Source organism: Callorhinus ursinus, unplaced genomic scaffold (genome assembly GCF_003265705.2).
Source record: "Callorhinus ursinus isolate GAN/ISIS: 27379988/994484 unplaced genomic scaffold, GSC_fseal_2.0 scaffold13, whole genome shotgun sequence".
Classification (NCBI taxonomy): domain Eukaryota; kingdom Metazoa; phylum Chordata; class Mammalia; order Carnivora; family Otariidae; genus Callorhinus; species Callorhinus ursinus.
Window position 1 is genome coordinate 4,323,772 of NW_027397075.1, and position 25,416 is coordinate 4,349,187.

The window sequence follows — 25,416 nt, forward strand, 5'->3', positions numbered from 1 at the left end:
GGGTGTTTTACTGTTTCAACAACAGCTGCTTTATCCATCAACTTTCACGGGTTAATACAACTAACATACGGTTTGAGGCCTAAAAGCAGATGAAGCTTCAGGGCAGACTGTCCCCAATCCCAATGTTGTGTTCTGTGAGTCTGCTACGCTGACCACGGCAACTCATTGGCAGGCAGTGACGGTGACACACTCAATTATAGAAGTCCCATCTTGCACAGGAATCATGTTATTTTTGTGCCACTTCAAATAAAAAAAGGGCTTTCTGCAAAAATTTCTCCTATTTTTTGCTGTTCTGATCAAACCCAGCTCTAATCGCTCTTTCAGCATCACTAACATGGAGGTAACAGATCATCCTTGATCTCTATGGGGTTTTTTGTTGGTTTTCCCCTCAGCCCTATCTCTAGCAGAAAATGGGTAGAAATACAATCTGTGGAGGTACATAAAGCAAAACCCTGGTCAGTGCAACTGTGGTGAGATAGATTGGTTTTATCCAACCATTTCTGTGAAGTGTTTCAAAATATGAAAGTTCTCCCCCCTTAACTCTTTATACGTATGAATTTATTTATTTAAAGATTGTATTTATTTATTTGAGAAAGAGAGAGTGTGAGTGCCTGAGCTGGGGTGGGGGTGGCCAGAGGGAGAGGGAGAAGCAGACTCCCCACTGAGCAGGGAGCCCGATGAAGGGCTGGATCCCAGGACCCCGAGATCATGACCTGAGCCAAAGGCAGACGCTTAACCGAATCAACCACCCAGGCACCCCTAGGTATGAATTTATAAGATAGTAACATATAAAATATTTCTCTATGCTGTAAATATATAGGGAATTTTAAAAATGAAAATTTAAATAGAAGGAAAAAGTAACAAAGGGCTGAAAAAAAGAAAAGACAAGCAGAGGGATGACAGAGTGGCATCAAATCGGGCATCTCATGAAAACAGCATGAAGTGTGTGTTGCTTCTCATGGCACAAATGAGATTAAGGCTCGGAGCAGTGAACCTGTCCAGGGTCACAGAGCTGCAGAACGGTGCGCCCGGGACCCGATCCCAAGTACATCTCACTTGAGAGCCCATGGTCTTACCCTTCTGACACTACACTATGACACAAATATAAATGGAAGGCGCGGTCACAGTGGTTAGGGAAACAAACCCTATGTTATGTAACTGTGTCGACCCTGCTCTGCTGTGCTTGTTGGTAATGCTTCTACCCTGCTTTCATATCTTTAATCCTTGCTTCCGTGCTCCTTATCTGCGCTCTGACGACTCTATCCCCCTCCACGTTCTCAATGTTCCACTAGCACAAACACTGTTTCAAATGTAAGGTATGAACGACAGCTTAACACCCGAAAGTGACTTAAACGATGCTTAGGGAATTCTTAACTATTTTTTTTTAAGTTAATGATTTAAAAACTTTAAGTTCCCTCAGTGAGTCTCCAGAACGTGTCTGAAAAACTCCACTGGTATTGATTTTATAAGAATCTACAGTAAAGATTGCTGTGCGCAAGCAGAGGCGACCCCATTGTTTGGTTCCTGGCAACAGCTATTTATACTTCATTGTGTGTCGTTTGTTTGGATCTGGATGTTTTTTCTACCCATATCCAAAAGTATACTCTACAAAGTCCAACTATTGTTTCTTCTTCTTATCTTTCAAATCCATAACAATCTCTATCATCACATTCTCATATTCTAAATGTCTGAGCAAAAAAAAGAGCAATATCCTTTTGGAAGAAGCTCAACCTGCTACTTAGGCAGATAAGTCTACATTTATTCTCTGAGTCTCTAAGATGAGCAAGGGCGAGTGGAGAGGTGAGGGGCAGCTGATGGCAGGAGCTGAAAGCAGATAAAAAAGAGGTTACTGTGGGTTTTTTTTTTCCTCCCAAGGAACCCTAGAAAATCAAATTCCAAAGTAAACAAGCATTGAGAGGGGTTATCTCAAATTCAGGAAAAACTTCATCTCCGTAGATCCCGAATTTCTGAAACCACGGCCCTTGATCTCCAGCTGCTACAGTAAAGCATGACTTGCACTAGTCTGGCCACTCTTCAGTATATACCAGGACAGGGGACAGCAAAGCTCATACCTTTGGCCATTTTCTCGAATCAGTCAGTGAGGTACTGTGCAGTGGCTACTGACAGTAATGGACAATATTCTGAAGCTTATTTTTTGCCTTGTTAAAAGACCACAAAACCATGCAATGTGTTTTTAAAAACAAAACAAAATAATGCAATGTGCATTACAACCAATTAAACCAACCATTTAAAGATAGAATTAAGAAAGCACTAGCTACCTTCCTGGTTTTAAACAATAAAACCCATAAATGTGTCGTTTGGAAAAAAAATAATTTTCCTGGAATTATGTGTTTGTAAACCTAAAGCACACAGTGTTCTGAATGATACTGAAAAGGAAGTGGCCTCTCCTAAAGGGGTGGGGAGGGGGTCGGGGCAAAAAAAAAAAAAAAAAGGAAAGAATGAGAGAATATACAAAATGAACCTGGAAAGATTTCAGTCCTGAAATGAGGACTGGCCTCCTAAGTCCCCTTGCTGTATTAATTATTGCAAAATCCCTAGAGTTCTATCAGTTAATGAACCGCTAGCAAGAGCCACCGAGAACAGCATTCGGCTTTCATCTCAAAGAACTTAGAACGTGTGAGGGACACGAGTGAACAGAGAGAGCAGACACACGGCATGGTAAGCAGACAGACACGCTCAGCCTGGCTGACGGGAACACGGATTCAGCAGTTTTGCCCCTGTCCACAGACAGACTGACCTTCCTTGAGACTTTTCTGGTTGCTCCCCTCAAGGCATTCCTTTTCTTTTAATGGTTCGAAATCCCCAGCAGTTAAAATCTCTGGGAAGCCCTGTTGCTGCTTCTTGGAGCTATCGATCATGGTGAGAGGCTTCTGGAGACAGGCAGCATCAAGCAGGAGCAAAGCGCAATCTGCCGCGCAGCAGAGACCAGCGCTCAGCACACTCTGGTCCCCGGTCCCTGGATCCTGGGTTCCTCCTCACAAGACCCCAGTCACTGGGCAATTATGTCTTTAAGCAGCTGAAGGCAGCCATTCCCCCTTAGTTCCCAGCCTGACCTGCAAATACACTCATGCCGCTGGAAGCCCTAAACTCTCTCCCACATTGGGAGGCAGAGCCCTGGAGGCACGATGCTGAAATCCCACCCCTTTTCCCAGCCAGCCCCCTTCCCCTTGCCATTCCAGCTTCCCCCGCGTGCTGGGTACTTCCATCTGCAGTTTGATGGTCCGAATCATCTGACAAAACACTGAGTCAAGCAGTTAAAAATAAATCCTGTAGTTGTTAAAAGAGAAGACTTTGCTGATACCTAAGAAGACAAATTGCTGCCTGTGGTCTCTCTCCGGCTCTCTATAAACACAGCCGCAGGCTGTGGAAATACTTTCTATCAGCCAGCCGAGCACATTCATTACTCATTAAGTTCTCCAGCTAAACAAACGGCAGTCTAGGGCATCGGAAGGAAGCGGGTCCTCTCTCAGCAGAGGGACCACACCGAATAAACATGCTACCAGCGTAACTGCCTAACGACAGAGGCACCGAACTCCCAAAGTTCTTTTGTGGCATCCGGCTCTTCCTGGCAGAGCCAGTGCTTTTTGTAACAGGGACACGTACTGCAATTGCAGCTTTCTGCCGTCATCAATTGAGACCTGAGCCGCAGTATCCCCTCTGTGCCACTAGGCGGCTGACAGACTTAACATCGCCATGACTGTGCTCAGGAAAAATCTCCTCCCATGTACTCAAAAGCAGAGATGGCAAGAGAGCCTCGTTCAGAGCCGATTCAGCTGGCGACCAGCCCAAGCTTAATTTCACGTGAGCTAGCGACACCAGGCACGTCTCCTGCAAGCCACGGACTGCTGTCCACTGAACATGAGGGATGCTGCTGGGAGGAAATCTCTAGGTATGGCAGACGCCAGGCAAATGTGGAGACGAGCCTGTTTTCAGACACATCAAATATATATCTACCCGCAGCTACAGCCAAAAAGCAGCTGATTAAAAAAAAAAAAAAAGGTTCAAAGTATGCTCCTTTGCAAAGGGTTCCCAGAAAAGCCATGAGAGGTTCTAAGAGCAGTAGATGGAATCCTCTTCCATGAGGGATATGTTTTGTTCACTTTTTTATGACCAACATCTTAGCAGAGTGCCTGGAATATTAGTTTTCAATAAATACTTGTTGCATGATTAAGTAAACGAATTAAAGCCGGAGAAGCTGCGATAGGAAAACTTGTTTTCATAATACTCAAAATTCTAAAGAAGTCCTCAATCACTGCCCAATAGTTAGTAATTTTAGATGAAATGTTCTCTAAAGGAAGGACATTTTCTCTTCAAAAGAAAATATACACATACATTTTGAATGTGCATCTGACATGATCCTTCTATGGCATAAAGAAAGGCTTACGTTGTCAAAGCCAGAAAAACCCATATTGTTGTTCCCCACCGACACACAGATGGGGACTGGGTGAAGATTCTGTCCTTTGTCCCTGGTGCTGGGGCTGGTGTGCACTCAACCTGGACTGCTCTAGAAAGATAGCTATCTACCACTCTTCTCCAGCGTCTCCTGAGAATGGGATTACACAACACATGACATGGCTCTTGTCAACTGAAATTCCTTCTGCAGCAATGTAAGCCCAGTGTTGGGAGTCCACACCCCCGCGGGAACAAACAGCGCTGAGCTTATCACACTTCTCGAAAATGCGCCCAAATGCTCTGCTACTATTTCTGATCCCGAGGCCTCTGTTCTTCTACACTGACTGTTCCTGCATCTTTAAAGGCGTAAGCAAAGTAACCATAGTTTTCTGAGGACATTCTTTAGATCAGTCACCTTTTCAGCAGTTTGGTGAAGTTGTTCTCATTTAACCCCCAAGAGCCCCTTCTGACCGTGATGATTATTGGTACATTACAGCCATTTTACAGACCAGGACCACAGTCACAAAGTTTCTCCGTGGCAGGTCTGGAGTTCAGCCAGTCTGAGTTCTCCAAAGGCTGATTCTTTCTCCTACTGCGCAGCAACGCTTGCTGTCCGCTAGAATACGCTCTGTCTCCAGGCTTTAGTTTGATCTTGGGACAGGTTTTAACAGCAGAGGCCGTGACTTTTAGGGCCTCCTGGTAATTCTACTCCTGGTGCGGGAGAAGGAGGGCCAACATAACCATTCTAAAATGCTCTCATGAAAACATTTCCACTTTTCCTGAGAGCAGCAATGGCCAACTTTATTTAGCGCTTGCAGGGTGCCCCAGTCTAAGTGCTTTTCATAAGTTACCTTGTGTGTCCTGTTGCCAGGCCCGGGGGTTCGACGTTACTCCAATTCACAGATGAGAAAACTGAGGCCTAGAAAAACTGACCTATTTTTGTCAGAGGTCGCCCATCTTCTACGTGGTGGCGGATTCCCAACAGGCGGCCTGGCTCCAGAGCCTACATTCTTAATTACTTTGCAAAAAGAACAACAAACCCTAATATTCTCTTGCTCAGCATGCTCCTTTTTAAACCCCACCCAACTGTGTTTAGGCCACAAGTTTAGAAACCTGGGTACATACAGAGCTATACCAGCCACTTTTTTTTTTTTTTTTAACCGACTGTGTGCGTGTGTGTTGAGTATGTTAAAAAATAAAACAGTTCTCTTTTAAGGATCCTCTGTAAGCTTATTATTTTTACATCTGATAAATATAAAAAAAAATCTCAATAAGGAAACACATTTTCCTGCTGTGGGTTTATATCTAAAGTCTTGTCTCTGTAGTTTTGAGAGAAAATAATAATTTCTTTAGTGGTGAATATGCCTGAAAGAACATTTATTTTGCTTTTTTTAAAAATGTGAAATAATTTCAAATTCACAGAACATTTTTTTTCCTGAATTATCTGCGAGAAGGCTCTGACATGACACCTCTTTACTACCTTAAGCGCTCTGGTGTGTAATTCCTACAAACAAGGACATTTTCCTATAAAACCCCAAAATAACCATCAATATCAGGAAATTAACACCAATTTATCACCATCTAAACCACAGACTCCCCTCAAGTTCCACTAACTGTCCCAACACCATCTTTAAAGGCAAAAGGATCCAGAGCAGGATCACGTATGGCCCTGAGTTATTTCAACTCTCTTTAGTGTTCCTTCATTTTTTAATAGATCCTCAGTCTCTCTGGACTCTTCTTTCTGTAAATTGTGAAGATTACAGGCCAGTTATTTCATAGAATTGCCCTCAACGTGAGTTTTCTGGTGTGTCTTCATGATCAGACTCAGGTTACGGCAGGAGCGTTTTTGGCAGGAATACCACGGGGGCAGGGATGTGTTCTTTGTATCCTATCGGGTGGTGCACAAATCCAATTTGTCTTATAACTTATATTTATTCTGATGAACTGATTAAGATGTTACTGGCCAAGTTTCTTCATTGTAAAGTCAGTTTTTCTCTTTGTAATGAATTATTCTGTGCGACTGAACTGTTTATTACTAGGATGGTCACCAAATGGTGAATTTGAAAATTCTATCCTTCCTTCTACGTTTATTAGTGGCACATCCTACTGTAAGAAGAAGAATCCCCTTTATGTGGTTTATGGTACCTATTTCTATCACCATGGACTCATGGATTCCAATTTTATGCAATGGGTGATAGGATGTTCCTACCCTTTAGTTTGATGCTCAAATTATCCTAGAATTGGCCAGTGGGAATCCTTTCAAGCTGGCTTCAGTTTCTCATTGTCGTGACCCGTTCTCTGAGCACTTGATTACTTTCTGGTACAAGGTATTCCAGGCTCATCTTTTATTTTTCCTGCTCCGCTGAGAAAGCAAGGACTCAATAGCAGGTGTCCTCATTGCTATTCGGGTGTCAGTGTTCCCAGGCCTCCTCTGTAGAAAGTTAAGGAATATGTCTGTGAGTTTATGTGTGTGAACACACATGCACACACATATTTATGGCTCTCTGTATTAACAGATGTAAATGCAGATCTATATTTAAGTATGTACATCTCTATTTATATATATGTTGAAAACCACAAGTTCGCCCTGATGCCTCCAATACCAACCCAATGCCAAAGGTTCTTTCTCAGCTTCTCTCATGTATTTGTAACCCTTTTCTACTGTAGCGAGAATCTTGTCTCCCACGGTCTCTGCCACCCCACTCAAGGATACCCTGTTCATCCCACTACTGTCACTGCCGTACCAAACCCTATGCAGATGTCTCCTCAGCCCAAGTGGGCTCCGAAGCTTTCCCCTGGATTGCTGCCCCCGCTCCCACAGGGCAGCTGCCTTGCTCAGCCCCCCCCATAATGTCTTCTGGATTGAATTAGGGATGAAGGGAGGAAGGGCACTTGCAGCCCACAGTTACCCCATGAACGGCCTGCAGTACGTCTGTCCCTGTTCCGTACTATACGTGCTATATCATCTTCAGTGTCATTTGGCTCTGCGGTCACGAGGGACGCTGAACTTCAAAGGATAGGTGATTAAAGTCACTAGGGCTATGATAAGTCTGCTTCCACAGTGTTTGTGTGTACACACACCCAAAAGAGCTGTTTTTGTATGAAAGAGAGTTCCATAAATCAAGTCAATTTTCCCAGTACTCCAAGCATAGATATTTAATAAGCGTGAGAAAAACTGTATGGCTTGGAGACTAGGAATAATCCAGGAAAGGCTTCAGGGAATCGGAACAGAAACAAACACGGCTCAAGGGACCTACACGAAAAGTTGGCAGTCTCAATATATGCTCATAAAGCTGCTGATAAAAAGATACGGTTGAGATGACGCTGCTGTAAGCGGAGACCTGAGAATATTACCAACTGCGCAACGTTTCACCAACGTAAAAGCATCCGAGGGGGACAGATATAATAATCAGTAACAGCACGGAAACCGATTGCTAAATATTGAGCTGCGCTTCTCCTGTAGCATTCTGGACACGGGACTGAGAGAAGATGCCTTTTCTTTTCATCTCCCGCATCTTGCTACTTCGAACCGGGCCCTCCAGAAGTCCTCCCGCTGCGCGGATGCGGGCCCACCATGGGGCTGCCTCTGCGAGGCCTGAGCCAGTGTTACAGAAGCTATGCAACCAGACCGGATGTATCCATGTTACACCTCAAGTTTTCCCCACGGGTACCATATTTTTAGTAAAATATGTATTTGATCCCTAATTCCCACCCCTTTTAAAATTATAAAACCACTATAAAAATATTCTATCTTTAGACAACTATAAATGGTTATGGTAAATCCCAACAATTTAATTATTAAGCCCAATTTAAGAATCCTGATAATTAAAACTTTTTTTTTTGTAAAAAAAGGACAAAGGGTGATCTCTGAAATCAGACAGCATATCTTAAAAGTCCTTTATTTTTATTACTTTTTAAATACAGGGTATCAAATGTGTAGTACTTCAGATATAAAGAGTTGAACAAATCAGCCCTATGGAAACCGCTGTTTCAGGAGAGGGGCCACATTCTTCTGTTATTTCTAAGAGAATAAGATTTTGAAGGGCCATCAGTGATTTGGACGATTAAGTACTGCAGCATGACTGAGTGCTGCAACCGGGCAAAAGGGCCTGGCGACTTGGGTGGTAATGTGCGCTTACGCTCATCTTCCTGGTCGACCCTGCTGGGCGTGCTCTCCCCTCTGAGGATGGGAGCTGCATCTTGGCCATGCCATCCAGGACCGGGATGGGACCGTCCATGGTGTGCTGTGGAAGCCGTGCCCTGGGGGAGCCAGGAGAACTTCCTGTGGGACGGGGCAGACGGCACGTTTCACAGCGGGCACCATCTGACGGCACCCCTCCATTGTGGTGCTCTGACTGCACGCAAGTGACCGGGGACGTCTGCACCCCTCCACCCGGCCCAGCCGCAGGACGGGTCATGAAGACATGACACAACACACTTTGTCAGCGTTAAAGGAGTCCTTCAAATGGTTTCTCCACTTCCAAGCTTTCTAGATTCCTATGAACACGCGCAGATTTACAACAGAGAGCCGTCCTTAGATTACGTCTCTTCGGAGTCGTGTCCTTGGACTCTGAGTTACAGGAGACAAGGGAGAAGGGCAGACAGAAGGGAGGGCTGAAAAGTGGGAGGGGCACATCCTAGCAAAGACAGGAAGACCCGATGCTAAGTCATGGTCAGTGTGAAGGTGGGATAAGAAAACTGTCCGCGGGAGTGTTTCTCCACCTTTTGTGCGTCATCGTCCCTATGGCCCGACTTTCTTATCCAATTTTTCCTCATCATTTTCCACGAAATTTTAACACCACAGATTGGCTACATGTCCATTTACGTGCTGTATGTATATCTGTGCCTTAAACATGAAAGGTGTGATTTTTCTGCCTCTCCCCCAAGAATCAATCTGTGCTCCTTCTGAGAATGCTTAATCTACAAAAGAGAAAGCCGATGTGTCCTGTTTTGCTGAGGAAGAAACAGTAAGGTAATAAGAGTGAGAGTGAACTGTAGGCAGGAAACCCTCCATGAGAAAATAACAAATGTTCGCCATCTGGGATAATGATTTTTAGATCACAAGCGAATTTAACATATCTTTTGTGGATCCTGAAAATCTTTTGATCCCCAGCAGCTCTGAGGTATGGGAAACATGTACTGACATTTGTTTTATTAAAAAAAAAAAAAAAAGAAAGAAACTGCAGTTCAGATATGGAACAATGTATTTTGAAGTCACCCTGGTGGTGAGCACGTACCCTTAATCCTGGCTTTCTGACTCCAACATTCTTTTCACCAAAAACGAAAACCTCTAAGGTTTTTTGTCCCCCCCCCCCTTTTTACTAAATTTACATAGGATTTTCAAAGGCATGTAATTAAGAAAAACCAGTAATTTAATTTCAGGGGGGTGATGACATCCCAGATGGATTTAGGAAAGCATAGAGGCAGGATGGTTTTGTGGAAGGAGGACGACTCTAGAGGCCAACGTGATTCGATGTTGAGAGTCACGAGATCCTGGAAAAGCAGCCACATCTCTGTGCCATGGCTGCCTCATCTGCAGAAATGTGGTGACAAAACTGATATGACAATAGCTGTTTTCTGTGATTATGAAAATCAGGGAACAGACACATATAAGATACTGGGCACAACAAATATGACATGCACTCCCCAAATTGTGAAGTCTGGTCGGACTCCTTTCTGGCACGATCTGCCTCGTCTGCTAGCCTGCATGGCTGCATGTTTGCTAGGTTAGGATTTCTCTGGCCAGACACATGTGCAGACATAAGTGCACGTTAATCACACATGTGTTCTCCATTTCCTAGCACCCCCACCCCCTGCCACCGCAGACCACCCCAGGGTGCGGACACAGTTCACAGATCTTTGGTTTGGCACTTAGCATCTTCTGATGTCTTCCTACTACTTTAGATTTCATTTATTAGATTAAGTTTGAAATTTCTATACATGCAGAGGACCTTGCTGATACGTTTTCACTTCACTGGAATAATGAAATAGAAAGAGTGCCCCCAGGTGACTGACCATGGCCATGCTGTCGGCCACAGGGTCTGAGAACTGAGTGGAACAAATGCTAGGACATCATCTCAGGAATCCAAGGATGTATTCTTGGATGAGTTCTTTATGGAAATGTACGCCAAGCCGGCAGCGGTGTGAATAGAGAGTGGGCAGTGGGGAAAATGCACCCACAGGGCCCGAGGCGGCCCAGGCTTGGAGCCCCGCTACAGCGGTGGCGGGGGGGGGGGCGTCCAGCAAGAGTCATACGGGGGCAAAAAATGCATCATGGCACAGCAAACGGACACTGATGGGAATTCGTGAGCTTTGTAGATTTTTAAAATAATATGCAGAAGCATTTCTATTTCGTACTTAAGCGCTCCTAAGCACAAGTTGATACTTCATTGATGGTTGTGCGTGATTCAGCAACGTGAGACTAATAAAAATTAAGTCTTCTAGTAATTGTTTTAAACTTTCTTAAGTCTGTGAAACATGCTTCATCATACAACTCAAACGGAGTGAGCAGACCTGTTTATTCTGCTGCTTGGCTTCCACAACGTTATCCTGAGCAATTAAATTAAACATTTGCCTTTGTTTACCTCATCTGACTGGACAGCCTACTTGGCCATCTTGGGAGTCCTGACAAAGGTGGAGATGAAAGAGGCAGGATGACTACCCAGATCCAATAGGAAATCATGTCAGGCCTTCACACATGCTCCATAATGTTTCCTTTGTCTCTTACTGAGTCTAAACTGTGACACTGTTTCAAATCATTTCCATTTTCCTCAAGACCACACTATATTACCTTTCTCAGCAAGTAGCGTGGGGTCCTAGATTTACTAATACTGAGGTCTTCAGACATAAGCTCTACTCCACCTTCCCATGCCCATTCTATCTCCTGTCTTTGGTGAAGAAGTAATCTTTCTTCTTGCCAAGGGGAATCCAGACACTTTGCTTAGGGCTGTAGTTCCTTCTCACCTACTTACAAAACTGATCAATTAATTATACTTCTCCTCTAGGATGCTTTGTACTTACTAAGATACTTGCATTTCCCCTTGTATTCCTCCTAAGATTCTGTTTCTAAATGTTCTCCCTTATTAATCTCAACCTTTGCATTGGTGCCAACCATTAACTCCAAACACCCACCAATGCACATATAAACACAAACCCTACCTCCGGATCATCATGCACTTGCCTTCTAAATGGCACTTTCTAAGTGAGTTTTCCTTCTGCAGTTAAGATATCCTTAATTTTAAGATTATGTGTTATACTCAGGACTAACTCATCTATGATTTTATAAGATAGTCTTTGCTTGACTTAATGGAAAAACAAAGATTAAAAAAAAAAACACAACAAAAACAAATGGCAAGTGATGAGCTAGCCTAGACCTCAGCTTGGCCCAGCTCCAGACAATGCACCTAAAAAAGCCAACCCATGCTGTCGTACTCGTCTTTGCAGCCTCAATGTCCAGGACACTATGACTGCTGAATTAATGCTGTCTGAATAAATCAATCAATGCCATTGGACCAACCAAAACTCATCCGGCCTCTCCTCTACCTACCTAACTCCGCTCATATTTCCTGGCTTGGCTTTAAAGCCATCAGTGCTCCGTCCCCTGCTTTCCTGAGCAGCATTACTAACCCCGACATGGTTCTTACACTTCAGCTAAATCAAATTACTTAAAATTCCCTAAAATGCTCTGGGTTTTCCTTGTCTTTAGTCAAGGTTTTTCTTCTGCCCGAAATTCTCCATCTCCGATGGAGACTATACTTAGGCAATCTTCAGGAACTAGCTGCAGTATCAATCACCTTCAGAAACTTTCAGAAACTTTCCAGGATGTGGCTCAGCACCCCCCAAGAGTCAGGCCTTTTTCCTCTGCTCACTCTGAACGCTCATGGCACCCGTTACGGGGGACTGAACCTTCTGGAATGATAATGAGATGTTGCCAATTCTGGGCACTAATGGTGACCGGTCATTGACTGTGTCCTGAGCATGAGCATCACGCATGGTGCTGAGTGCTTTACGGACGTTCACTCAGATCACTCTTCTCAAGAACTCTATCCACTACTGTCTCCAGCTCCCCGCTCAGGCACCAGGAGGTGAAGTAACCCGTCCAGCTACACAGCGTTTAAGGAGGGGAAGAGAGATTTTTAATTTAGGCAGCAGACTTCAGGCTACTAGCTTTTCTCAATGGGTTCTTTGAGAGAATTAAGCCCTAATGCCCAAAGGTGTCCACTGTATTAACTTCCCTCCTATGTATCGAAAATGGAATTAGCTATGTCATCCTTGGGATAATTGACAAAACAGACACTCTAATCATATTGGTAGGAATTCATTTTCTCACAGAACCTGGATGAGAAAGACTGGATATTTTTAACTACTGATACTTTGCACGTTTCTGATATCCCCTCCCCATATTAACAGATTTTACAAGTCCTCAAAAACTGGAACTTGATCTCATCCATCTTTTTATTTCCTATGAGATGTGTTCTGGTGTTTTAATCATGCTCACATGGTCAAGCCTCTCCTTAATTGACTAAATTCTTACATTCAGCAATCCAGGCTGGATGATAAGCATCTTCCTTAAAATACACTAAAACTACCTGATACATTTCTTTGGTTGTTTCTGACAGACACTTAAAACTCACTATTACTAAGGTATAAAGACAGTAAGATACATCAATTTAAAGTGTATATTAGTGGCAAGTTTTGATGGAGACTTAGGGCTGTGAAATGATGGTCACATTTGAGATACAGAGCATTTTCAACATTCCTGCAAGTTTCTTCCTGCCCCTTTGCAGTACATCCTATTGCCACACCCAGCCCCAGGTAATCACTGATCTGCTTCCTATCACTAGAGGTTAGTTTGCCCGTCCTAGAATTTCAGGTAAATGGAATCATACAATATGCAGTCTTTTGTGTTTGAATTCTTTCACTAAGATATGACTCAGATTCATCCGTGGTGTTGCATGTATCAGCAACTGGTTTCTTCCTATTACTAAGTAGTAATCTAGTGTATGAATAGATCACATTTTGTTTAAACATTCATCTGTTGATGGACATATGGATAGTTTCCAGTTTTGAGCTACTATGGATAAACTTATTATGAACATTTATATATAAATCTTTGGGTAGATATTTGTAGTCCCCCCCCTTTTTTAAAGATTTTATTTATTTGAGAGAGAGAAAGAGAGCAAGAGAGAGTGAGCAAGCACGAGCTGGGGGGAAGGGCAGAGGAAGAGAGAGAAGCAGGTTCCCCACTAAGCAGCCTGACCTGGGGCTCGACCCCAGGACCCCGGGATCATGACCTGAACCGAAGTCAGATGCTTAACCTACTGAGCCACCCAGGCGTCCCTGAATTCCTTTTTTTTTTTTTTTTTTTTGTATAAAGGCTTGGTTGGATAGTAGGTAGATTCTTAGCTTTTGAAGGAACTTTATGGGCAGCTTTATTTTTATTTATTTTTAAATTTTTTAAAAAGATTTATTTGAGAGAGAGAGAGCACATGTGTGCATGAGCAGGAGGGGCATGAACAAGCAGGAGGGGCATGCACAGCAGGAGGGGCAAAGGGAGAGGAAGAGAGAATCCAAAGCAGACCCCATGATCAGCATGGAGTCCAACATGGGGCTCAATTTCATGACCCAGAGATCACGACCTGAGCCGAAACCAAGAGTCAGACGGTCAACTGACTGCGCCACCCAGGCACACGCGGCTTTATTTTTAAAAGCCCCAAACTGCAAATAACCATGCATACACAGGTTACTGGATGAATAAATTTTGGTATACAATGAAATACTACTCCACGGAATAACACACAAAATGCATAAATCTCAAAATAATTATGCTGACTGAAAGAAGCCAAATGAAATTGAGCACTTGTATCTATGATTCTATTTCTAAAAAAAATTCGAGAAAATGCAAACTAATCTACAGTGACAGAAAGCAGACCAGTGGTTGCCTGGAGACTGCAGTGGAAAGAGGAGTGGATTTCAGAGGGGTATGAGGAAATTCTTAGGGGTGATGAAAATGTTATCTTGATTGTGGTGAATTCAAAATTCCTTAAGCTGAATATTTAAAATATGTGCAGTTTATTGGATATCAATTACATTTGATAAATTAAAAAAAAATTTTAAAAGCCCACAATGGTACTTATGGGAACAGAGAAATTCCTTTATGTTAATATGATAATTTTGAAACAGTCTCTACAAAACTTGAATGCAATAGATTATTTACGTGGGTGTCTAAACTCTAAAAACAACTGGGCAACAGAATTGCTCTAAAGAATCTTAAAAACAACAAAACCCTACTTACACCAACGAGCCCTTTCATCCATTAAAATAAATAAAATGAATCCCATGTGTGATAACTGAGTGATTTCTCAGATGTGTACCAGAGGTGTGACCGGGTGCGCTGTGACTAACGGGCATGTGTGAGTTTGGTGAACTTGTTCGTATGTGTTATAAACCAGGATGGTGGTGGTGGGGGGTAGTGATCCTGAACACAGAAAACACAGAATTCAAATTAGAAACACTGCATGTGACAAAGAGGACACCTCTTAACGCAAAGCACCATAATCAATAAGGAGTCTGGAGCAGCTATGACTATGCACAAAACAACATAACTACTGTTACAGATAAAAAGCACAGGGGGAGCAATGGGATGCCAACAGAAACACACAAGGAAGAGGAGACTTTAATCTGCCTCTCTCAGTACAAGACAGATGAGGGAGACAAAAAATAAGAAAGGATATACAGCACAACCAGTAAGGAGATCTTACTGCTATGTAGTGAACTTTTACCCTGATGACAGAGGAGACACCTTCTCAACTACACATGGAATATTTTTTAAAAAATCACATACAGGACATAAAGAAAACTTCAGCAAGTTCCATAAAATTAAAAAAAAAAAACACACAACACTCTGATCTCAATGTAGTAGTACTAGAAATTATTAATAAAATAAAAAAAAACTAAAAGGGCCTTGTTTACCTGGAAATTAATAACATCTCCTAATAAGTAGTAGAGAAGAGGAAAAACACAAACTGAAATGAAGGGACTTCTCACCAGAATCTATGGCTTTTGTTCAAAGCAGTGATCAGAGAAACATTTAAAAATATCAGTAAAAATAAATGAATGAAAATAAACTACGTGCCTCAGAGGAAAAAAAGACTTTAAAAACAAAGAACAGAGCCACCACGACCCATGGATGATATCGTAAGGTCTATCTTGTGAGCAACTGGCGTTCCAGAAGGAGGGCAGAGAGAAGATGAAACAGAAAATGTACTTGCAAAGATAATGACTGAAAATCCCCCAAATTTGATGAAATACATAAATTTACAGAGTTAAGAAACCTAGCAAACTGCCAGTAGCATACATGCAAAAACAGAGAGCCATCGCTAACCTCTAGACACACAAACAATACACAGTTAGAGAATGTAAGTAGAGGAAACCCCATCAATAAGAGCAACAAAGAAGATAAATGCTCAGGAGTAAAGAAATGTGTAAAACTCCTGGAAAACCCCAAAGTTGGCTTGAACAGACAGACAGTCATCATTCCTGGATAGGATAATATCACATCATAAAAATGCCATTTTTCTCTAAGTTAATTTACACATTTAATGCAATGTCAATAAAAATACCAACAAGCTTTTTAATGGGGCTAGACAAGTTGATATGACAAGCTCATCTGGGGAAAAAAAATGAAAACACCCAAGGCATACCGAGAAAACCCAGAGGAAAAAAAGCACCATGTAGGGGAGGGAGAAAGAGCCTCATGAGATTAAGATAAACTCAAAGTAGATCAGGGATAAAAAGTTAAAAAAAACAAACAAACCATCTGAGTACTCTTAAGTAAATGTTGATGGGACCCTTCTATAACTGCGATATAGGGAAAAGTTCTAATTGTGATCACAAATCCAAAAGCAATAAAAGGAAAGACTAGTAAATCTTGGCCACATTAAAACAAAACAAAACAAACACATTGAAGAGGAAGGGCTGATCTCTCCAACATAAAAATGAATTCTTTAAAAATTGGACTGAGAAATGAGTAGTTAATTCACATTCTCCTCTAAAAATGTTTCTGAAATAGCCCTACACATACCAGAAAACATTCAACCTTACTCATAGCTAGAGAAAGGCAATTAAAATTACACCAACATACCTGGTGGCAAAAATACAAGACAACATGTTCTGTTGGTGAGGCTGGGGGGGAAATAAACATTCGCATATACCGCTGATCCGAATGCAAACTGGTATAGCCTTCCAGGAAAGGAATTTCGTGACACGTAACAAACCTACAAATGCATTCACCTTTTGACCCAGCAATCTTCTATCTAGGAATGTACCTGAAAGATAAACCTCCAACATTATAAAATGAAATATGCCGAAGGTATTTACTACAGCACCATTTGTAACTGCAAGATACTCTAAACAACTTAAATGCCCATGCACAGGACTGGCTGACTAAGCCATGGGGCATCCACACCATGAAATACTACATAGCTGTGAAAAGGAATAAGGACCATCTCTTATAAACTGGGATGAAGCAGTCTTCAGAAAATATTGTGAATAAAGCAAACTATAAAACAGTATCAATGTCACCTCTTATGAAAGAAAGAAGGGAAAACAAGAAAATATAGAGTGTTTATGTAAGGGGAAAAGAATGAAAGGAAGGAGAAATCAGAAACCAAGGAGACTGATTACCTTCAGTGGGTGGGGAAACAGGGTGGAATGGATCGGGGTGGGGATGGGATAGGAGAGAGTGGTCGGTAGCAACACTTAACTGAGGACATCTTTTTTATATATAATTTTGACTTTTAGAACTGTGTTAACATACCACATTCTCAAAAACAAATTAACAAAATCAGCAAAGTTGGAAGAACACCCAAATTTGAATACAAACACAACAAATGAACCTAACTATATTTCAAATAAATAACATGGACACACTGAAAAGGAGACAGAACCAACCTTAGCAACTTCTGGACATGATATTTTGACTACATACCTTTGGGCCAAAGACCAAAAGAAGGTAAACAAAGATTCAACTCCGATTAGCAAATATTTTAAAAATAGATTTACTAAGATGTAATTTACAGACCATAAAGTTCGCCCATTTCAAGTGCAGCAGATTTACTTCTCACAGTGGCATGGGTTAGCAATTTTAAAACTATGTGTATTCTAGGATTAAGTACTATGTGTATTCTAGAAATACATTGTGGATGGAAGCAGGATGGGAGCAGTTTTCTCCCTGTCAGATAAGGGGGTTACAAATACGGAAAGCGGGAGGCTGCAGGGAAGCCTGTGGTGCTGGATAAAACTGGAAATGTCAGTAAAGGTGCCTGATTTTTAATATATGCAGTGATGCAGGTAGACAAGAATAGATACAGATGCATGTGTGTGTGTGAACCAAAACATGCATTTCCTATTTCTGTCGATTGAGAAGATCTAGAAGCAATGACCAAATAGTAGTGGTGAACACACCCAGCTCCCAGATCTTGGTTTATAAATACTCCATTTATAAATACTAAAACCAACCAGACTTCCTAAGAAAAAGGGCTGATTGTAGGGCAGGAAAGGTAAAAGTTGAGCCTGGAACATACTGCTGTGTCAGAAAGTAAGTGACGGGCACCTGCCAGAAGGACATAGAAGGCAGCCTGATGGAGCCCCCAAACGGCCAAATCTAAGACAATTTGAGCATCAAAATAAATAATAGTAACAGAATTACCATTAACAGACAGTATTATTTACTAATAAATAGAATAAGCCTTCATGATTCCATGCTGATATAAGTTCATAAATACAGGGGGTACAAAGGAAAGCTTGTCTTTAAAGTAGAGCATCATCTAAAATAAGTAAGGAATGATGGAACTGGAAATCACCAGCATGACAGCTGTAGGCAAGAATTACCAATGGATACTAAAACTACTTAGTACAGGTGAAAGTTGGTTTGAAAGGAGCAGGATATTCATTTAATGGCAGAATACTTCCTCACAATATACTTATTACTTACAAAATTAGAAACAGAGCATTAGTAACTTCATAGTGGAGGAACCTGGAAGATACTACCTTAACCACATGCTGAAGTTAACATCACCATTAAAGGGTCAAACTGACGTCGTCTGCTACAGAGACAACACAACATCTCTTCTGTGGTCTTCCTGCTGATGAACCCAAATTGACTGTCATTCCACAAAATAACTGACCTGTACTCTTCAAAATAACCCATACTCTTCCAAAATGTCATAAAAGACAAAAAAAAAAAAAAAGAAGAAGAAGAGAAAGCAAAGAAAAAGCCTACAGAACTGTTCCATTTTAATGAAAACCGAGCAACCTGACCATTAAATAAATCCTGTGATCCCGGACTGGACCATGAAACAGGGAGAACACATTTTTATTTCTTTTGCTACAAAGGATATTACTGGGACAACTGGCATAATTTGAATAAGGTCTGGGGTTAGGAAACAGCATTGTATCAATGTTAATTACATATTTAAATAATTATATCTTTATTTTTAGGAAACATACACTGAAGTGTTTGGAGGTAAAAAGGCAGTACGTCCACAACTCACTCTCAAATAGTTCTGGGAAAAACCATTATGTATGGATATGGAAAGAGCAGGATAAAGCAAGTGTGATTAAGACATTATCATTTGGGGAATCTGGAAAGGATATTCGGGAATTCTTTGCACTATTTTTGCAACTTTCCTGTAAGTCAGAAATGATTTCAAAATAAGGTTTTAGAAGACGAGTCAAACTGTACATGTTAGATCCGTGCATTTCAGTGTATGTAAAATATAACTCAACCTTGAAAATTTTAATGACAAAGATTTTTCAAGTAGGAGAATGCTGTGAGTACTGTCAAACACTGCCAATAAATACGTCAATTGGCATATTTTCGAAAGCCAATGGAACTATGGTAAAGAATACAGAAAGAGGTCTGAACTGTTTGACCCTGTAATTCAATATTTAGGACTTTATTCTAAAGAAATATTCTGGAATATACATATAAACAAAACAATTGATGTGCAGTGCTCTCCATCCCAGCATTCACCACAGCAGCAAAGTCATGATCATGTTAATCAACATGTTAATCAACAAGGGAGTGAATAAATTATGACAAGTATATAATGATATCTTGTACAGCCACTGAAATAGTGGTTTCAAAACTGGAAAATAATGATTGGGTGCTTACAATGAGCCAAAGAAGTAAAAGTGATTTTTTTTTCAGAGGAATATTTAATAACATGGAAAATATTCACTATAAGATGAAAGAAGAAAAGGGGGCCGTAAAAATGCATGTTCAGTGTGGTCCCCATTTTGTCTTTCTAAAAATTGTATGAATGGAGAAAAGATCAGGACAAAATACTGTGAATGATAGGACTTATAGTCTACTTACACGCTCAGCTTTTTATCTTTCTAAATTTTAAAAATGATCTAAAATGAGCACGCATTATATTTATGATGAAAAAATACTAAACCTTAATAAAATATTTTCTATAGTAAAATATCTTGAATGGGCAATCCAAAGTGTCTTGTCGTAGTAACAGCCTATATGTAATTCATTTAAACAAATTTTAAGTATCATAATTCTAGATAAGTAAATATATATCTCCATAAAAAGAAGTAAGACAGGCATTGAGAAAGCACTTAGCAATTTTAAGGCACTTCTATGAATTTCAAATTGAGAAGAAAGAGTAATTTATTTCATCAGCACTGTCAGCAAATCATGATATTCTGACATTTTGCAAAATAGGTATTTCCTTATCTCATGATTCTGATATCGTTCTAGGAAATGACTCTTACATATTACACACTATTGTCATTTTTTGTGTTATTTGGCAAAGAAGTTATGCCTGACATTTCTTTTAAAACATTAAGAGTGAAGCCATTTGAAAAGAATTAACAAAATTAAAAAAGAACTTTTCTACTTAACAAACATTCCACCTAGTTTCAATGTCTGAGGGACAATCAGATGACATAATATACTACCCAACCTCAAAGCCACATTCTGGCAAAGCAGTCTAATAATGCTAATTACAGAAAACCATTTTAATGGGAGTCTATGGTACATGAGTAATTCCAGAATTTGAAACTATGAAATTAATTTACAACAAGAGGACTTTTGCCATCTCACAAACTGGAATTGTCTCTTTTACCAGGTACACATATTTCCGTGCACCACTCAAATACAGGGGACAGCATTTTAGCTATAATATATAAATGAGACTCAATTTCATTTTAACTCCTTTATTCCTATAAAATACAACCAATTCAATAACAATTACTACAGATATTTTACTGAGCACTAACTGTGTGTAAGACACTCTGCTAAGAATGTTGTTTTGTTTCATTTACTCAACTACCCTGACAGATACGAACAGTTAGCATGCTTTCATCCCACTTTATAGATGAAGAAACCAACACACTTGTAAGGTAACTGGCTAAGATTCTTTTTTCTTTTTTAAGATTTTATTTATTTATTTGACAGAGAGAGAGCACGAGTGGGGTGAAGGGCAGAGGGAGAAGCAGACTCCCCATTGAGCTGGGAGGATACGGGTTTCAATCCCAGGACCGTGGGATCATGACCTGAGCTGAAGGCAGATGCTTAACCGACTGAGTCACCCAGGTGCCCCACTGGCTGAGATTCTTAAACTCAGAATGCTTTGTCCAAAGAGCCCAAAGTCCATTCCCTTAGCCAGGATACATCTTAAGACTACATGAGTTAACTAAGTAAGAAATACTTGAAAATAAAACAAGACAAAATCAGAGAGGGAGGAGACAAACCATAAGACACTCTTAATCATAGGAAGCAGACTGAGGGTTGTTAGAGGGGAGTGGGGTGGAGGGATGGGGTAACTGGGTGATGGACATTAGGGAGGGCACATTAATGGGCACTGGGTATTATAGAAGACTGATGAATCACTGAACTTCACTTCTGAAACCAATACATTATATGTTAATTAACTGAATTTAAATTATAAAATGAAAAAAGAGAGAATGTTCCCTAGCTCTTCCTCCATTTCACATTTAATAAACTGGCATGCTTGTTACACACACACACACACACACACACACACACACACACACACACACACACAAAGAAATACTTGAATAGATGGAATTAAAATGTATTTTTTAAAAAGATTTTATTTATTCATTTGAGACAGAGAGAGAGAGAGAGAGAGAGAGAGAGAGAGCGCGAGCATGAGCAGGGAGAGAGACAGAGGGAGAGGGAGAAGCAGGCTCCCCACTGAGCCAGGAGCCTGATGTGGGGCTTGATCCCAGGCCCCTGGGATCATGACCTGGGCCAAAGGCAGACGCTTAACCATCTGAGCCACCCAGGCGCCCCAAGTAAAGTGTATTTTAACAGCTACAAAAGTGGTAGTGTATTACATACAAAGATTTTAGTCTGTGGCAAAATAACTAAAAACAATTTCAGTGTCCAAGAGTAAGGATGTAGCTAAACTATACCTGATCTACTCACTTGAGCCAGTATGCAATAATTACATTGTTGCTTACAAAGCAAAAAATAAAAAACTACAAAAAAGTATATTAATTTGAAAAAGATAAAACAATAAAACAACCCAGGAAACAAATTTATATAATCAACATTTTTAAACCAAAACAAACTACACAGAAAGAAGATCAAAGAGACACTACAGAATTTAACTGTGATTATCTGAGAAGTGGGAATATGTATTAACCTTTCTGTCGCTCCTTTTCTTCTTTCTCCTAAATTTGCTGTAAGTATATGCTACTGCCATTTTAGAACAGTCAAACTACTTTTAAAAGATCTAGGAGGCTACATATCCAAGCGCCACAAAAAGACCAAAGAAAATGCAAAACGAAGCACGAGAAGTGCAAACAATGGCTGACAATGAAAACACTTCTCATAAAAACTGGTATTAGCTCTTTATTTACATATGATCACAATGGTTTATTTTCCAGACTATCGTGTTCGTTGTAGCTTCAATTTTTTCCCTAAATCTTAATTTTGGAAACATGAAGATTTTTTTTAAGCCTCAGAGGAGATTACTAACATGTTAACTTAGGAGGAGTTAGGAAGTCTGAAAGAGGGGGGTGAGAACATCTAGTGAGGGAGAGAGAAACAGGAAAGGAAATAGGAAGTAGTATGGAGAATGTACCTCAAGCGTTGTCAAAGAGAAATATTTTCTTAGTCACAACATTAGAGACTATATACAGGAAAACAAATATGAATAAGGGAAATTCAAAAAGAAAATGAGAAGTGGGATATTAGATGTATTCAAACTGTACGGAGATTTTACATATACACATTTTTGTAAACGATATTTAATAAGGAAGGACAGAAAGCCTTGGGAAATAACACGACAAAGTACACCTCCCTTGTTTTTATGACCACTACATACAATTTCAAATGAACCAAGAAAAAAAGGCTGGGAAACCAAAATATTCTAGAAATAGTCTTAAAATAACAGGGCAAATTCTTGGACACAGATCTGTAAAGCACGAAACTGCATATACCTAATTAAATGCAGCTTACAACAATATTAGCATCACCAACAATCATCAATTCCTTTCAAAGTGACGTTTATGACCACTTCAGAAAATTCATAATGGCACAGAGCTTCATGCACATCAGAGAGCCTAAATGGATGGATGGGCCCTCTCAGGCCTAAGCCAGGTCTTTTAATTTCCAGAGTTTGGTCCCAGTACTATAAATCAGAGGGAGGAAAAAAAGAGTAGATTTCCTAACCTGTGTGTCAGCTCAGTGACAATAATTTTCAGTCACAAATGGCAGGGCTGCTGGGAGGAGATGCTCACTTACAGTATACTAGGTCATACTTACGCACGGAAGCAAGTTAAAGCAAAGCAAACAGTGTAATGTCAGTTGTATGGAAGCCCTATTTTTATCAGACAAGAAATAGTTTCATAAGCATGGGTTTTTCTTGGATTTCTTTGTATTTGTTGCTCTGTTTCTATAGCAAATACAACACCAATAAACCCTCATCAGTGACTGTGTGGAATGAGCTAAGCCACTGGGTTGCTCCTTGAGAGAAGAGACTGTAGCTTTCCCCCGTGCAGCCGTAGCATTTGGCACAGAGTTCAACACTTAACAAAAACATGCTGCCTCAAAAAACAAGGATCACACAACCAGGGATGTCAAAATGCATCCACCCACAATGATGGCAACATAACCGCCACCTATTGTCGCTTTCTTTAAAATACACATATGTACACACACACTCACACAAGACCATCGCATAACACACGGGCACAAATAAACTCATTCCACGGAGTTCCTAGCAGTTCTGGTGAAAATAAGTCCTTATCTGAGCAGATGCAGAATGAAAGGTCTTTTAAAGGGGTTTTCACCTTATGCTTCACAGAAACATAGATTAGTATGGAACGATTAAGAAAGGGTTATTAAAAGTCTACAAGATCATCAGCAAAGTGGAGCAGAAAGTTATGTTTAGGTCATGAAGCAAGAGTATATAAAATGAAATTTAAAAACTAATTTCATTCATAATACTGTCAAAAATAGATGTATGTACAAGATTTTTTTTTTTTTTTTTTTTTTGGTGGGACATGATCCCAGGACCCTGGGACCATGACCCGAGCCAAAGGCAGACACCCAACCAACTGAGCCACCCAGGCATCCCATATGTACATGATTTCTATACTAAAAACTAGAAAACACTGTTGAGAGAAATTAAGGAAGGCCTATATAAATGGAGAGATATTACAATGATGGACTGGAATTAAGATGTCAGTTCACCCCAAATTAATATATAGATTCAACACAGTCCCAATCATATTCCTGCTAAGTTTTTTTTTTTAACAAGCTGACTCTAAAATAGAAGTGGAAATACAAAGGATGTAGAATATCCACAGCATTCTTACAAAAGGAAAACAAAGTTGGAAGACTTACCCCACCTGATTTCAAGACTGCCTATAAAACTATAGTAATCAAGACAGTATCATACTGGCATAAGAATTAAGAAACAGATTAATGGAACAGAAGAGAGAGGCAGACACAGATCCATGCTTAAATGGTCTTTGGATTTTAGACAAAGATGCCAAAGCAGTCCAATGGGGGAAAGGGGGGGCTTTTTAACAAATGGTGTTGAAACAACCAGAAATCCGTATGGAAAAAGATGAGCCTCAACACCTACCTCATGCCAGACATCAAAGTTAATTTGAAATGTATCACAGACATACATGTAAAAATCAACAACCTAAAAGCCTTTAGAAGGCTTTTTATAAAGGAGAGTACTTCCATGGCTTGGAGGTAGGCAAAGGTTTCTTAGGGGGGAAAAAAAAGTGCATAAAAAATTGATAATTAGACTTCATCAAAAATGAAAACTTTTGCTCATCCAAAGACACTTTAAGAAAATCAATAAGGAAGGCACGAACCAGGAGAACATTCACGAAATACATTTGACAAATATCAAGGACATATAAAGAACTTCAATAATTTCATAATAAAAAAGCCGGCTTATAATCAGGCAAAGGTGTCTTGGACAATACTATTTTAAGAAATTTTCAGAATCAGCCCTGAGAGAGACTGATGTCATCTCAGAACAACTGGGCAGAAGGGCAGGCAATGGATTGGGGTGAAGACACGCAAGAAGGAGAAGCACAGACAATGTGCTCTCAAGATAAGGTCATTTTAAGTAAACATTGAACTCTAGTGATATACATGTTGACATCTGCAGGGAAACGTGCACAGATGCTTACAATTTATTTTGAACCATCAAAAACAAGCACGGTGACAGATTAATGGTAGAACTGAGGAGGGAGGAGGAACAGATCAGAAGTCATTTATTTCCCTGCGGTTTCTCAGATAATCCTTATATTATTTGTTTCAACTTTATTTTTTAACTTTTAATTTTAATATACATACCAACAAGGCACATGTCATCAGTGGACAATTCCCGCTGAATGTTTGCAAAATGAACACACTCAGGCAACCCAGCATCAGGACATCAAACACTGCCCGTACCCAGAGAGCTCTCCCTTTACGCCTCCCTTCCAGTC

General features: G+C 40.5%; 1 protein-coding gene across 11 annotated transcripts in view; it reads right to left on the bottom strand.

Annotated features, from left to right (window-relative positions):
- Positions 1 to 25,416, bottom strand: part of MRTFB (myocardin related transcription factor B) — a 276,619-nt gene that overhangs the window by 82,958 nt on the left and 168,245 nt on the right. Inside the window, exon 1 of one of the 11 annotated variants that reach the window (XM_025855572.2) lies at positions 2,759 to 3,578. The exons of 9 other annotated variants lie outside the window; for them this stretch is intronic. In XM_025855572.2, coding sequence (XP_025711357.1) covers positions 2,759 to 2,879 — 121 coding nt within the window. In that variant the 5' untranslated portion in view covers positions 2,880 to 3,578. Of the gene's footprint in view, positions 1 to 2,758; positions 3,579 to 25,416 lie in introns of those variants that run through there. One more of the 11 variants, XM_073899483.1, reaches the window with a different exon arrangement.